General features: G+C 37.1%; 1 protein-coding gene across 1 annotated transcript in view; it reads left to right on the forward strand.

The window, feature by feature from the left end:
• Window positions 1–6,801: 6,801 nt before the first annotated feature.
• TRANK1 (tetratricopeptide repeat and ankyrin repeat containing 1) overlaps window positions 6,802–15,503 on the forward strand; it is a 45,850-nt gene continuing 37,148 nt past the window's right edge. The window contains exons 1-7 of the mRNA XM_063304090.1: window positions 6,802–6,953; window positions 8,758–8,887; window positions 9,881–10,031; window positions 11,482–11,600; window positions 13,133–13,216; window positions 13,543–13,681; window positions 14,257–14,388. Coding sequence (XP_063160160.1) covers window positions 6,802–6,953; window positions 8,758–8,887; window positions 9,881–10,031; window positions 11,482–11,600; window positions 13,133–13,216; window positions 13,543–13,681; window positions 14,257–14,388 — 907 coding nt within the window. The remainder of the gene's footprint in view (window positions 6,954–8,757; window positions 8,888–9,880; window positions 10,032–11,481; window positions 11,601–13,132; window positions 13,217–13,542; window positions 13,682–14,256; window positions 14,389–15,503) is intronic.

A 15,503-nucleotide genomic window follows, 5' to 3' on the forward strand; every position in this document is an offset into this window, starting at 1 on the left:
CCCTACGCGGAGACCTGCTTTGCACGCAGTCTCCGCGAGAAGCTTTGGTGGGTTGCCTTCAGGTAAGGAGGCTGGAGGGAATGGGAAGGTGTCGCCGCTCCTGCCCTGTGTCTGGTTAGGCTTGTTTGAGAGCAGAAAGCGGTGACTTGCGGGTAGTTGTGCGTGTTCTGCGTGAGGGAGTGCAGGCGTTTCTCTTGCTGCCTTCCGTCTTTCTTCAAAATTTGCTGTATTAAGCGCTTCCTGTTGGGAGCGGAATCCGCTTTTCTGTGTTTAGTCGAGGAAGTTTCGTTAAACTCGTGGGGTTTACAGCTGACGCATCCAGAATTGGGTGCCGAATGCCGTGACCGCTGAGTACTGCGATTCTCTGGAGCGTTAGCTCCGCTGAGCGCAAAGATGAGGTGGGGTGAATTTCTGGGGAAGGACATTTGGTAGGGGCTGAATGAGATGTTTTATCTGCATCGGAGGTGAGCAGATGTACCCGAAAAGAGCAAAACTCCTGCATAGGGACCAAGGACGCACCGCGGCGAGGGAGAGAAACTTGGCCACTGAGAAGCGGCTGGAGTTGCTTTTTACACAGTTTTAAAAAGGGGCGAGAACCACAGTGCTTTTTGCAGCGAGTGGAGGAGAACGAGAGTTTTGCTTCCGCGCAAAAAGGCGCACCCCCTGAAGGAAAGACCGCGGAATATTTAGCACCTCCCTAGAAAGGCCCGTGGATCACTTTTTGGAAAACAGGGTGGCCTTGTGTCTGCTCTTCGAACAGCCTCCCCAGTAGTGATGGTGGGTGGGGCAGCTGTTAGCTTGGTTGCTTTGGAAGGCTTGGGCTGCAAAATGAAAATTAATCCCCATCCAACCCTGGTGCTTGTAAACCAGCAAACAAGAGTTCTGTGAAAATGAAAGTCCTTTATCTTGCCCGTATTCGTGTCAGACTAATCCCAAGTAAGTGGCTTACCTGCATGCTGTCAGGTGGCCTTGGATTTGCCATTTTGGAAATTTAATTGGGGTTACGCACAGTGCTGAGTAGCAGTGTGGTTTGTTTGGTTTTGGTTTAGTAAATAAATGAATGTAGCAAAATCTTTGGTAGGCGAAACCCATTTTTTGTCAGACAGATAACAGGTTGCTGGTTTCTTTTGTTCCTGAAACCATTTGGTGTTCTAATCAACTTTAATCAGGGTTTAGCTCAATCTTTTATCATGTAAAAGCCTTTTGTCATTCTTCAGTTAAAGTTATGGATGTGGCTTTTATTCTGCCTCATTCTAGGCAGAGCATTACCATATTTAATTTGTCAGTGTTATATCTCGCCTTTTCAAGGAGCTGAAGATAGCATGCAGGATATTACCTCTTTCATTTTTTTTGCACAACAACCTTCTTGACCTGCGTAGTTGGGCTATAAAGAGAGTGACTGGTTCAAAGTCACCCAGTGAGCTTCCAAAGTTGCAGATAACTTGGATCTGGCTGTCTCAGCTTGTTGTCTTTTAACTTGAATCACCACACTGTCCCTAAGAGGAAGATCCATATATGCATACATAGATGCATGGATACATGCATACATACACTTAATTTTAATTATACCACCAGTGTCCATTTGTAATGTTCCTGTGTATTCCTATTTCTTGTGCCTTTTATTTTAACCACAGAAAATAGTCAAGAAGGGAAAACTAGTGCAATTGTCTGTTTTTTTGAATGATGGTAATAGCAATACCTGGAAGAAAATTTGGCAGAGAAGTCTGATCCCTATTCCCTTCTCAGGATCATACATCGTGGTGTAGAAAGCCTGTGATTGTGGCTTGCTGTTAAGGAGGAATGGATTCTCTTGGTCTGTGTTTAGTAAGTAGTTAGTAGTGAAGTAATAATGCTTGGTTAATAGGTTGATATAAAGATTAGGAGAGTTGGAAGCAATGTTGGAGTTTTGGGTGACAACTCTTAAAAATGTATAGTGCTTGCCTTCAAAACTATTGTGTAAGTTAAGTGTTAGCAATAAGAGACTTTTCTGTGGTTGTTTCTTTTCTAAAGGAGTTATATTTTAAACCAAATGTTGAGATGAACTTGAGATTTATCATTTATACTTCGTGGTATCAAAATAAAAAGTGTACTTGTTTCTTCCACAAAATTCCAGTATTAGTAACTTTATTGGCAGTTCTTATAGAGAAGTGACATGTGTTCTTTACATTATTGCAAACTATAATTATTTGTTGCTAATAAGTGAAGTAAACAGTATAATATCTAGATTTGGATATTATCTAAAATTGGTCATGGAAGCCATAACTTGTACAGTTTTAAAATTGATATGATAAAAAAGCAAGAGCATTTAGAAAACTTTACAGTGGTCTGTCATTTTTAGTACTGAGTGTGATAGTAGTATTCAGGGGCAACATTTCCTACTGACTTTCCAGTATACCAGCAAGCTTGTCAGAAACCAGAGTTTACAAATGATCCCATAAACCCAAGTACAAGCAGGCATGGTAGAGTAAGAAAACGAACAGTGTTTTTCTGCATCATATCAAACCTTTATCATTTATTTATTTGTTGGTTAAATTTATATAGCCATCCATCTCACTTCTATGACTCTGGGTGGCTTACAAAGTTTTAAAAAAACCCAAAAGAATGCAAACAATTCCAAAAAACATAATAATAGGAGTAATTAAAACATTAAACAATAAAAACATTAATCTGCAGGACAGCACCATTTATTTTCCTAACAGTACAACCACTTTGACTGGATCCCCAACATGACTGGACTACACCAATGTGACTGGATCCCCAGGCCAGATGGCAAAGTCATTCTTCAGGCTCTTCCAGAAGGTCAACAAGTTCTGAGCCAGTCTGACCAAAGGGCAGGTGCTGTGGCAGAAAAGGATGTCCTCCTTGGTCCCCTCAGATGGCATTCCTTCATGGATGGGACCTGCATGCCCCCTCTGCCAGATCTGCTGGTGTGGGTAGATGTGATTGGGAAGAGGCGGTCCCTCAAATACCCCAGCCCCATGCCATGTAGGGCTGTATAGATCATTACCAGCACCTTGAATTGAATCTGGAAGTAAACTGGTAACCAGGGCAGCTTGCAGAGCAGAGGTATAAAGTACACTGATCTAGATGTGCACACAACTGCCTGCACTGCCACATTTTGCACCAGCTGAAGCTTATGGATGCTCTTCAAGGGCAGCCCCATGTAGAGTGCATTACAGTAATCCATATAATTACTGTAACAATATAATAATTTCCTGCCTGATATTAGTTAATGTTCTTTCAATCTCAGCCTTGCTTATACTTTTATCATACTCTGACCTTGTGATGATATGTGGGAATAACCTTGGGAGACAGGAGGAAGAGTGCAGACTAGGCAATGGTTAGGTAAGAGGAGTTGAGCCTGCAGAAGGAATGGGGGTATTGCATATGTCTCAGAAGGGGCTCTCCCTAGTTTCTTGGGCTATAAAGGCAAGGGGGAAGATTCTGTTAATGTAACCTTACAATAAAATAGAGCTAGTACTTTTGGATGTGCTTCTTGTCTGGACTACCTCACAAGGCTGACAGTACTGAAGATTGTGCTGGTTATATCATTTTTAAACTTACTGTGCTTAAAGCAACAACATCCTGCCTTAAGCTGCTGCCCAAATTCTGTATGGAATTGTTGTACAGACACAGCATTCAGCTTCATGACAATTTCTGCTTTCTCTTAGAGGAAGGGTTGACCAAGCTTTACACCAGGTAATACACATTCCCTAATTGTAGGCCCCTGTCCCTTAACTTGTTGTTGCAGACTAAATTGAGTAAGCTAAAGGAATCTGAGGTCCAAGATCCAAATAACTGTTTTAAGGTCTGTAGATTTTTTCCCCACTTTAAGCAAACGATTGTTATATACAAGAGTATTAATAATATAATAAACCTTCAGAATCAAAAAGATCAGGTATTATCAAATTTAACTATATTCAAAAGTGTTCTTCCTTTGTTCCTTAGGATATTTTTAACAAATCCATATATTGATAAACAACAGGTATATCAACAATCTATTACTGTAAATGTGTAGATTTCCTTTTTTAGTGTTTAATTATTTCAGTCTGTTCTAGTGCCTGAAAAAAAAAATCACAATTCCTCGTGTCTTAATAGATTCCAAATATTGGGGATATAACCAAGAAAAAATAGAACCATCTTTAATACACAGCAATCCTGCTAGGGTCATATTAGCATTCTTGTTGATATCAGCCCAATATGTGAAAATATTAGGATAAAATCAAACTGTAAGAGTGAATGTTTTAACTACATCTTCAAGAGCAAAAAACTGTAACCAAACCCACATTTTCTAAGATACCCAATATATGCAAAGCAAAATTATTTGATATATTTTAACTAATTTAACTGATGTTAAATGCTACAGCATTTTAATAGCATTTTTATATTGGTTTTCAAAGACAGGGATGTTCAAGCTTGTTATTGCAGGGGTTGCTTACATAATACCAATTTCATCTGCATCCCAGTGCTGTAATTCCATTGGTTTTCAGAATTTCTAATTATGCAGGTATGAGGATTGGTCTGGCAAGGTCAGAAGCAAACGGGAGCAGTACGCAGGTGTCAGATGGTCTTCCTGCCCCAAAGTGGGAAGACTTCATCCTGTTGTACTGCATAATCAGAAGAAAGAGGTGCTGCATTTGAACCTGGCTAGAACCTAAAACTACTATAAGTTTGGCTTGAATTTTAGACCTGGCAGTTACTGGATTTTTTTTAACAGATTTTCTAGTTCTTACAATAAACATCAGTTATCAGAGAGCTGTGTCCTTGAAGCAGGGCTTTCAGTATTGGCCACAAGACGCCTGACAGCAGACAAGGGGGTCTAAAGCCAAATTAAAAAGAAAAGAAGAAAGAAGGCATCCTTGGCATGTACCTTGATATACAGGTAATTCTTGACTTACAATGGCAATTGGGACTTTCTGTCACTAAGTGATGCGGTTGTAAAGTGTGCAGTCCTGGTTGCCATCATTAACCAAATCTCATGGTCATTAGGCAAGGCAACTTCCTGCTGGCATCCCACAACCAAGTCATTGGGGAAAATGGCAGGAAGTTCCAAATCCAGGGAGGGCCTGAGGGTGTGAGGGAGGAATGGCAAAGCTCAGGACAGGCACAAGAGGGAGGTGTGGGGAAGGTGCGCAGGGGTGTGTGAGTGGCTGGTGTGATGCGAGCACAGAAGGGATGGGGGCGGGTGCGTGGGTGGGGGAGACTTACCCAGCGACTTGTGACCTTTCCTGCCGGCTTCCACATTGACTTTGCCTGTGGGTAACTGGCAGGGAAGGTCACAAATGGTGATCAGGTGATCGTGGGTGCTGCAACCAGTTGTAAGTGCGAGCCAGTTGCCAAGTACCCTGATCATGATCATGTGATTATGGGGGGCTGGGTCGGCTGGAACTCCAAGAACTGTAACCACCATTCATTCAATGCAGTCGTAACTTCAAACGGTTGCTGAACAAATGTCCGTAAGTCGAGGACTACCTGTAAATAATCATCCATGATTTAAGTGTTGAACACATCATATCAGTCCAAAATATAAAATTTTGTAGAAACCAAAATGAATCAAAGCCTCCTTCAGACATTTCCAGGGAATCAACCTCTAAAGGAGTTATACTGCTGGACCTTTACCTATTTTGAGTAACAATAGAAGATCAGTTAAAAAATCTTACATTGGCAGAAGCTTGATGGTGCTTATAATTCCCATTAGCTAGATGTACTATAAGTGTAAGAACTTCTTTAATCCATGGGCCAAAGTAGCTGTTAAAATTAGAAGCCTATTTTTGAAGATTCCCTTGATTTCCAAATCTTGGACACGCAAATTTGTTTCAATGAGGTAAACAATTTTCTTTGTGCAGATTTTAACTTACCATGACACAGAATTTTGTTACTGTTTTTTATTAAAGTACATACTGACATTGTGAAAAAGAGCTTTGAATATCAGAAATTTGGTCAAAGGAAGCAATTCTGTGAATGTATTCAATTATTCAGTGATAATAACATTGGATTATCTTATTAAAAGCTGTTGCCACACACACATTTTGTTTAAAATTATTCCATGGAAAAAGAGGTTAGCAGAATATATAATGCTAAATATATTGATATTTTATAAAATCTCAAAACATTTGAGCAACACGTCTGGTTATGTCTCCCTCTCTATATTTTTGAATGAGCTTCCATGACAATATCTCTCAAAGTTACTGCTAGTTTTGTGCAGAGATTTACATGTTGCAGTCAGCCATAAAGTAGCTTGTTTGTTTTGGATTTTAGAGCAATGTGTGAACCAAGTTGTTGTTTGTAACAAAAATTATTACAGCCTATGATAAGATGCAGCTTATTGTGATTTCTTCAGCAGCGTGTGATTAAACAAACTATAGTCTAAAACAATGTGTGAACAGTCAGTACCTTTAGAAGCAAATTGTTTAGTGACTGTATCTTTTCTAGATGGCTGGATGGATGCAATGGCCTTTTGAATAAACTACAATTTATTTTTGTCCAATACTTACTTTATTAATTGTTAAATTCAAAAATTGTCCTTATTTAAATAGATTTTTTAAAATACAATTTTCAGGAAGAAATGCAATTAAACTTTGATTCCAAAAGAAACTAGCCACATAATACACAGGTTACTTGCTGGCTTTGTATTGCTGCTCAGTCTTACTAGGAAAGCATTGCTTTTACGTTATATCTGGCAAGTCAGGTCTATATTCTGGCTTGTCTGTTGGTTATAGAGTCACTGTATTAGTTGTTAAACATATGTGTGTAGGCTACTTTTTGAGTTAACCAAAAAATTTTTTTTCCCTCTTTGTCAGAATGGATCCTCTCAGCATTGGAGATGCCATCACTTATGCAGAATTTCTGAAAGCCCAAGGAAATCAAGATTTCAAAAATGGAAACTATTCTCTAGCCATCAGAAAATATGATGAAGCAATACAATTAGTACTTCATTTCTCCCATGCAATGGGGTAAGCTTTTCTTTAAATAATGAACAGTCCTGTGCTAAGTTCTTGAGCTGATATGTCTCTTTCAATAGTAAGGTTGGACAGCAGACACTTAAATTATTCAGATTGCTGTCAAATCTTACATAGTGATCATAATAAGGTCAGATTTTCCTTTACAGACACTCTTATCAATTTATAGAAGAATTACAGAAGAGTAATTTGTCCTTCCTGCATAAGCAAATCAGAGCCTGATTGCCAATTGTGTAATTCCTAGAAAAGTTTTAGGCAAAGTATTGGGAAATCAGGATAAATACTTCTGCAAGACACTTCAAGTGATCTAAGCAGATTATGTGAAATGAAGGTTCTTCAAACTATTTAGATTATTCAGTATCAAAAGAAATTGCAGAGAGGCAGTGGCAAGATACTTCTATATTATTGCCAAGGAATACAGGGTTGTTTACTTGTGGGAATCTTTACCATTTTTCTTGGTGAATTTCTGCGTGGCTATGATTTGTGTGTCCTTACAAAGCATCCCTCCAGAAAGCAACGTTAACTCCCTCATACAATGAAGGAGATAATAGATGGTGCTCTGTTTGTCTGGAATTTGCTTTATGATTATCCAAGAAAAGGGCACTGAAGGTACAAGGTTGCTGCATTAGCTGAATTTTTTTTTTCACTAAGACATTTTGCTGAATATGTAGTGCTGTTTTTCTTGTTTTTAGTTGCTGCTACTCTGTACTTGCTATTCTGTAAAATGATGTTAGTCAGTTGTAATTTTATATATCCCTTTTGGGGATTATTTTTTAATAATGAAAAAAATCAGGTAATACGATTTACAAATATATAACTGCCCTGGTCATTCTTTGGAAGTAAATCAAATACATTATTAAGGTCTTAGACCAGAATGTATCAAGAAGGGTTTTTCCAGTTGTTTGAGTTTTTATAGTGAGGTTCTGTTTGAAATACTCAAGGAATATATAAAATAAAGCTACTTTTTTCCGAGTCCTTTTTTATGTATGGAAGAAAAAAATTTTTTTCCAACTTGTGCAGCAAGCTGGGATTGGGCAAAAGGTTTTGAAAATTAAAGTTTGAATTTTGAACCTGAAAAGAAAGGCCATATGCTGTTGGACGGTACAACAAGCCTTATTTACTCTAAACGTTATATTGTACTTCAATGGATGTTCTTTACTCCAAAAGTAAGGAGAACGGGGTCCACTTATGAAAGGAGATTTGACAGCTCCTGCGGCCTGACAGCTGTGGGCCTTGGTCTGCTATGTAATCTACTGCACAGTCTGGGATGGCTCAGTTCCCAAAGCTCAGCTTGTCCAGTTGCTACCCTTAGAGAGGCTTTGCTGTTTTAGATTTATACCCTGAACTGACACAAAGGCATGCTTATGATGGGAACTTCCCCTTCCTGGCACAACTTTTCTTCTTTTAGACAGCTCAAGTAAACACTGTTCAGCAATTTCAGGGATAAGACCTTTTTAGAGCTTCATAAATGCTCAGAGAAGTGTGGTCAGAATACTGTGTACTTAATACATCCCATTTAAATGAAATATGTTATTTCAATTTACAAAAGCTATTATCATGTGTGTGTACACACACACACATCTCAAAAGTAAAGCTTATATGTAACTTAGCTAATTGACTTTTTGATTTAGTGAACCTATTAATTCCTTCCTTCGAACACAAAAGTCTTCTGGATAGGTCAGCTTTCTCCATACCATACAACTTTTTTATGTCTTTAGTGTTACATAATCTATTACATGAAGCAGCTTCCCTTAAAGCAGTTGCATTTAAAATCTTTCTCTCCTCTCTCCCTGTTTAGAATTCCATACCAACGAGACATGGCAGTTTTGTTCTGCAACAGATCAAATGCTTTTTACAATTTGGGTAAATGGAATGAGGCTTATTGCTCAGCAGAAAACAGTCTCAGATGGGATCCAACTTACGTGAAGGTATATTTTAAAATCAGTGCTGAATGTTTCTTTTAAAAAGTCCGACACTGAAACCTTGGAATAGTAAGCATTTTACAGAATTTTTGGTTCTATCTTTATATTAAAAAAATCACAAGAATAGATGAATTTCTGTAATCATGTTTGACAAAATGGAATAAGTAAGGAGGAACTTGTGATATGTATTGGTATCTTGGACTTTAAAATTTCTGGTAATTCTAAGTTTTCACTTAGAACTTTTCTTTGGCTGCTTTAAATAAAAATATTCTGCCTATAGAAAAGTTATAGAAATATATTGCAGAGTGTCTTTAAGAATTTCAGGGATGCAAATAATATTTATGATGTCTGGGAATTTTGAAAACCTAAATATATCTAGGAAGCCTTACTTTCTGGACTAGTCTTCCAACTGTAAATGAGGATTTCATGAGGATTTTGCTAGAACATTTTTCTGTTATGTTATAGTGCTTTGATTACATTACAGAATGGGAAAATGTTAAACTTGCCATTCTATACATTCTCTTCAAGTTAAACAGAAATGGAACATTTTCTCACATAATTCAAAACACAGTACTTTCCAGTGGAGTTGCTTTATAGCTTGGACTGCTAATTACAAAGTTTAAAAATATTTTAAAGATACACGTGCATCTAAGCTCTGGTATGAGTCTGAAAAATTACAATTTTATTTTGAAACTACTTTTAGGATTTCTTTGAACTATATTCTAGAAAATGTTCTTTGACTTAACTATTTTTAATGATAGTATTTCAATTTTACAGGCAATTGATTGGCCAAGAACTGGTTATTTTAGTTAGTTATTGGTGTAACTAAATTGATGCAGTAACATGCTGTAAGCTAAATAACAATGTGTAAACTTATATGCAGACTTGATATACTTGACTAGATTATTCTTTTTGTGGGAAATTGTTGTTCCTAAGTTGTTTGGCTCTGCTTGTGTAGCACTAAGGTGACTCTTGAATGCTTTTTTCCTTTCTTTCTAGGGGTACTACAGAACTGGTTACTCTCTGATTAAATTGTCAAAAACCCTACAAGCAGCAGAAAAGTTTTATCAAGGTTTGACCTTTCTCCAGACTTCATCAGATGTTGGTCAAATTTCTGATTTTATAGTTGGTGCCTTATCAACTGTTAGCAGTAAGTAATAGGAAACACATTTTCTTCTGAGAGTTATGAAAATAGCAAATTTGGGGGAGAGAGATATGATAGATATTGCCTTTAATCATTAATACAATCTAACTTTTATAATATGGTTTTGTGATCTCTGCCTGTTCATAGAGAATAACATGGCCGAAGTGCCTTTTTAAAAAAATGTACTTGTGTCCAAAACTCATGTATCCAGGAATGGAATCTGCTGGGTGTTTTGTCCAGAATGCACCAAAGATCACATACAACTTCCTGTTCTAGAAAATGTTCTTCCATACTAACAAGCAACCCCTGAAATGGCTGGATTGGCATGTTCTTGTAGAAAGAAAGCAAACATTATAGAAAGTATTGGAACATTCTCTCCCCAAAACAGTGATTTTTACACTTCTGATATATTTGGTAGGTCTTTGTGAGTGACTGAGGCCTCAACTTGATTAGAAAGTCCTAGGCCTCAGGATGAAGTGGAGAAACTCCGTTTAGCTGACTTTCAACCTTCTAGCAAGGGGTCTTTGTGTGGAAACCACATCTGGATCTGAGAGGGTTCATCACTCTGATCTAGCTCTTTGTAGAATGCACCATTTTAATTTAGCAGTTTGCTCCAAAAGGGTGTTTCGATTAGAGCTTCATCAAATCAGACAGGTCCTTTGAAGCTCTCACAGTCCTAGTATTTTGCCTGATCCTAAAAGAGATACTGTTCAGTAGTAATTTCAGGGATGTGTATCTGCATTGTAAAGTGTTTTCAGGTATGTGACTTCTTATATGGTTCCACTTCACACATTTGGGTGCATAGTTACAGATACTGCACATACATTGCTACGTGCATATGGCTATATTTGAACCAGGAAAAAAATTCTATGCAAGTAAAGTACTGGAGATTATGTGAGCCCCAGACTCACATGTTTCTGTTTGTTTGAGGTAGTTCTGTCTGCTTACAAGTGAATTGTTGAATGAAGTGATAGAATGGAATTTACCATTTAAGAAAGTACATAGATAATCATGTTTTCAGTGCTCTCCTACTTCAATAATTTCTTGCAATCAATAACAGGCAGGAATTGCAATTGATCCTATCTATCATTGCTAGTTTCCCTGTTTGCAGATACCTGTACTGCTATATGAGTAACATATAGAATTGCCATTGTATACTATAGTCTTTCCTGCCATCACATCCCTAGTTTATTCTGTTGCTTGGAAGGACTCTAGCCTGAAACATGGGTAGCAACTAAGCAGACTTTGTCTCTGTATTCACCTATAGTGAGAATAGCACTATAGGATTCTTAGAGAAATGTGTGGCTCCTTCTATAACCTAGTTTGTGTATACTGGGCACCATAGTTTTTAGCATTTTCCTTCTCTCTGAGTAAAACATGAAATTGGAATAACACAACTTGTTTAGGTGATGCTTTTGATATATACTTCAGATTCTTTTATTTCATTTTTCCATAGGTGAAAGGGTTATTAACCAGAATATTTTATCTATTTGTAAAAAAATTATGAATAGTATTCTGAGTCCACTGATTTGGCAACAGGTAATTGAAAAACTGGCCAGAAAAGGTTTATGGCAGGTAGGTGTATTTCTATTTAAACACTGATATTCTTCCTCTCCTAAGTTCATGTCTAAAAGTGTCTCCATCCATTTTCTGATCTTCAGTAAACACTCAGACAAGATATACTACTTGCTCTAGTTTTTGTCCATTTTTATATAACTTGCAACTGTTCATTCAGCTTTCTCTGCCAAGCACAACTACTTTGGTCTTTGGTACATTAATGTTCAGATCCATACTGTTCATTGTGTAATGCAATCTCACCATAATTCAGGTTTCCAGCCAACCATGCAGCATTGTCTCCATACAAGGTACATAGTGCATTCATACCCCAGTATACCTCTAATGTTGCCACAATAATTCCTTGTGAATTACCCATATGTCCCTTAAATAAATAAATAGTTAAGTTGACAACTCTTGTCTTACGCCTTAGTGTGCAAAACGTTAATAAGTCAAGCCTTTATCATATGCTGCCTCTAAATCAGCACGTATATATAAACCAGCTTTCTCATTTATACATTTCTCATTGACCCCTTGGAGAGCAAAATTTAGTCTGTATTCTGCGAATCAGAAAGCGTTTCTCAGATTTAGTTCTGTTACTTTTTGTATATAAGCCACATTGATTCAGAACGTTGCACACTTTTTCTCAAACCTCATGCCTGGGTCTATGATTCTTGTCACTATCCTGAGAATTTTTACTTTCATAATTATCATAACACCCTAGATCACACCAAATCATACTTTCTGTTGATCTGAGCCCTTTCATTCGTAATTAAACCTATACCTTCACTTCCTTGCATATATTCATCACCTCTGTTCATTCTGATCAGGCTACTTTCATTCCTTGCTACTTTCATTCCAGGCTGCTTTCTCTGCATATATTCATTGACTGTGTTCATTTTGATCAGGCTATCTTCATTCAGATTACATCCTTCCCCTTTCTTCTTATATCACAAATAACTCAACATACCTGTTTTTATTTTATTCATTAATTCAGTGTGTTTCAGTTTGTACAACTCTTACATTCCAAGTCAAAATCTTCAGTTGATATGATTGATTTTAACACCCATAATGACCTTACCATCCATCATGACTTTGGTCCATTTGAGGCTTTTTCATAACACTTTTTAGAAAGGTAAGAAAGGAATATAAAAGGTTACCACCCTTGGTCATACCCATGCCTCATGTAGAATTTTCTGCTAATGATAACAAGAGTTCCAGTTGGTTTTGGCATGTTTTGTCCAGTATGCCACAAGCTCAGTCAAAGCGTCTTTTATTCTAAACATGCTCATGTCATTCAGTGCAATCTAGGATCTTCAATCAAGAGACTACCTTGCAAACTAACATTTTGTTGCCCACAGCTCAGCAACTAGGAAGTGTAGCAGTGTACTGATACATACCCAAGAAGTTAATATATATCATATTCTAATGTACAAACCCTGCTGGGTTCTGTGACCACTGGCATTTCAGAGATCGGGAAAAAAATTTTCTTTTAAATACGATTGGATGCTAATGTTTAAATGCCACAAATTCACAGCTTTGTTCTCTCCTAGTCTTGTCTATTGCTGGCTACTGAGAAAGACAGATTGCCAAGAAATCTGCAAGTTACTGATTTATCACTGAAAGATCTCTTTGAGGTTAGTGTAATTCTTTAAATAGAAATTTTATCTGGGCTAGAGTGAGTAGAGTAAAAAAAAAGATGTTAGTAGATCTTGTAGAAAGACTGTCTGCTTTACAAAATAAAAACTATAGAAGCACTGGCATGCAGACAACACTGTTATTTTAGCAGCTCTTACACTAGCATCTCAATGCAGCAATCAACCCTTGGTGATGAGGGCAAAAACAGGGATTTTGTGTTAGATTTGAAGAAGCATTTATGTTATTCTTTTCCCCATGGTATATGAGTGATATTTTATACTGGTGAATATAAAGTCTCTGTGTCTTTTCTGTTCTCTGCAACCAGAAGTATGTTTTTTGGGACCACTATGAGAAGATGCAAAGATTATCCAAACTAGTGGAGTGGTTGCTGTCTATTGGAGCAAAAGTAGAAAGCATTGGAGCTTATCCTCTTCATGCTGTCATCATGTTTTGTATCAAAGCAAGTAAGTTCCTCTTCCAAGTAGGAAAATGAAACACACCTCTTAAGTGATAATACAGATCTTCTGAATGTGAATTTTGTAACTAAAACTACTACAGTTTCATTAGAATGATGTGCTAAGGATTGTATATTGCATATTCAAGCTCCATCTACAAGATGGGATGATCAATATTTAGACAAGAAACGTGAGTGGGTGGCAATCCTAAAACAAGCCCAGAAGTGTCCACAATATAAAAATAGTTGCTAGATCACTATGCTAGAATATGTTCAGACTAGTCAAGTTTTAGGAACGTGAATGGAAGCTGCATAGATTTTGGACAGTTCCCAGAAATGATGCTATCTAATAGCTTGTACTTGACTTTTGCTATATGAATCTAAAAGGATGGTCATTTCCATCCTGCAGGATTCATTCTTCTATCCTGCAGGATTTTATTCTTCATTTGGCACAAAATAAGTTAATAAAAATAGAAAAAAACCCGATTACAAACATACTTGTATTATCATGCGCAGACATTCTGTAAGTTTTGTTGTACCTTTCCCTTAATTTAAATGTGTATGCTTCTGCATTTAAATATTTAGATGAAAACCACCTTTTCAAGTGGCTACTGAATTGTAAGCCTGAACTGAAGAGACTTATCAACCAGCAGAATGAAGATGGGTCCACAGTTCTTCATCTAGTTGCAGCTCAGACTAGTGGATATCCATGGAAATGTAAGTTCAAGTGCACAGCATGGAACATTCCTGCAGCGTAGCACCGTGTTGCTTTCTGTGAAATAACGCTGTTTCCATTTTTAGCCTCCCTGTCCAAGATGATAAACAATATTTGAGAACAAAATTATTAATAGAATTAACCATGAAATACAAATATATTAGTTCTCTTCTGTAAGGAAGACTTGTCCCTGGGAAGACGCAAAATACTTCTTGTTCATGTCTCACTGTTCTTTCAAGTTACAGGATCCTGTAAAGGACCATTCTGTCTGTTCCTAAGCAGAAAGGAGAAAATAGATGGATGACTAGAAGACATTGATTTGAGGACTCATAATAAGCTAAATTGCTGAAATTAATCTGGTCTGGATTGGATTGTTTGGAAATTTTATATACAGGATGTACCAAAAGTCAGGCCTCATAGACCAATCACATTTTTTTTTCAGAGAAAAGGTTACTAAGAAATGTTCAAGGGTCATGCATCCGTAAGGAAGCGTTTAGAAATAGCAACCAATTTGAACATTGAATATAATTTATATAATAAATTGTCTATGTGGCCTTTGTCTATGGGATCTGACATATACACCTTGTATATGATTCTGTATTTTCTTCTAGCAGTATTGGAATATGCTAATTCATTTATTTTTTAAGTGTGAAAATTAGATCAATCTAATTATCTGTAAAGGTGTGTATCCCTTCTCATTTCTGAAGGGCACGATCTTTGTAAGAAAAAAAATTGTAGCATTACAGGACTGCGGTTAGAACAAACACTGAGGTACAACAATTATGCATTTATTCACAACATGGTGAATAAATGCATCATTGTCATACTTCAAACATTGATTTCACTTACCTGGTTTCTCAATTCTGTAATGTTTACTTCAATTATTATTGTCCCATTTCTCTTTTAAGGTTAATACCACATTTTTCAGTACTGTAGGGGTAAACATATGCTTGCTTGTGTCTGACATACTTGCTTAGAGCCTTCTTTGGGATTGATATAATTATAGAAATAACTAAATAAATATCCTTCCTTTGAACAGATGAGCAGTGCTGCTTTGCATCATTTGTATAGGGAGGGAATGACAGCAACCATGTTTGCACATTGTGCTAAACCAAAA

This window comes from Candoia aspera, chromosome 4 (assembly GCF_035149785.1).
Source record: "Candoia aspera isolate rCanAsp1 chromosome 4, rCanAsp1.hap2, whole genome shotgun sequence".
NCBI classification, from domain to species: domain Eukaryota; kingdom Metazoa; phylum Chordata; class Lepidosauria; order Squamata; family Boidae; genus Candoia; species Candoia aspera.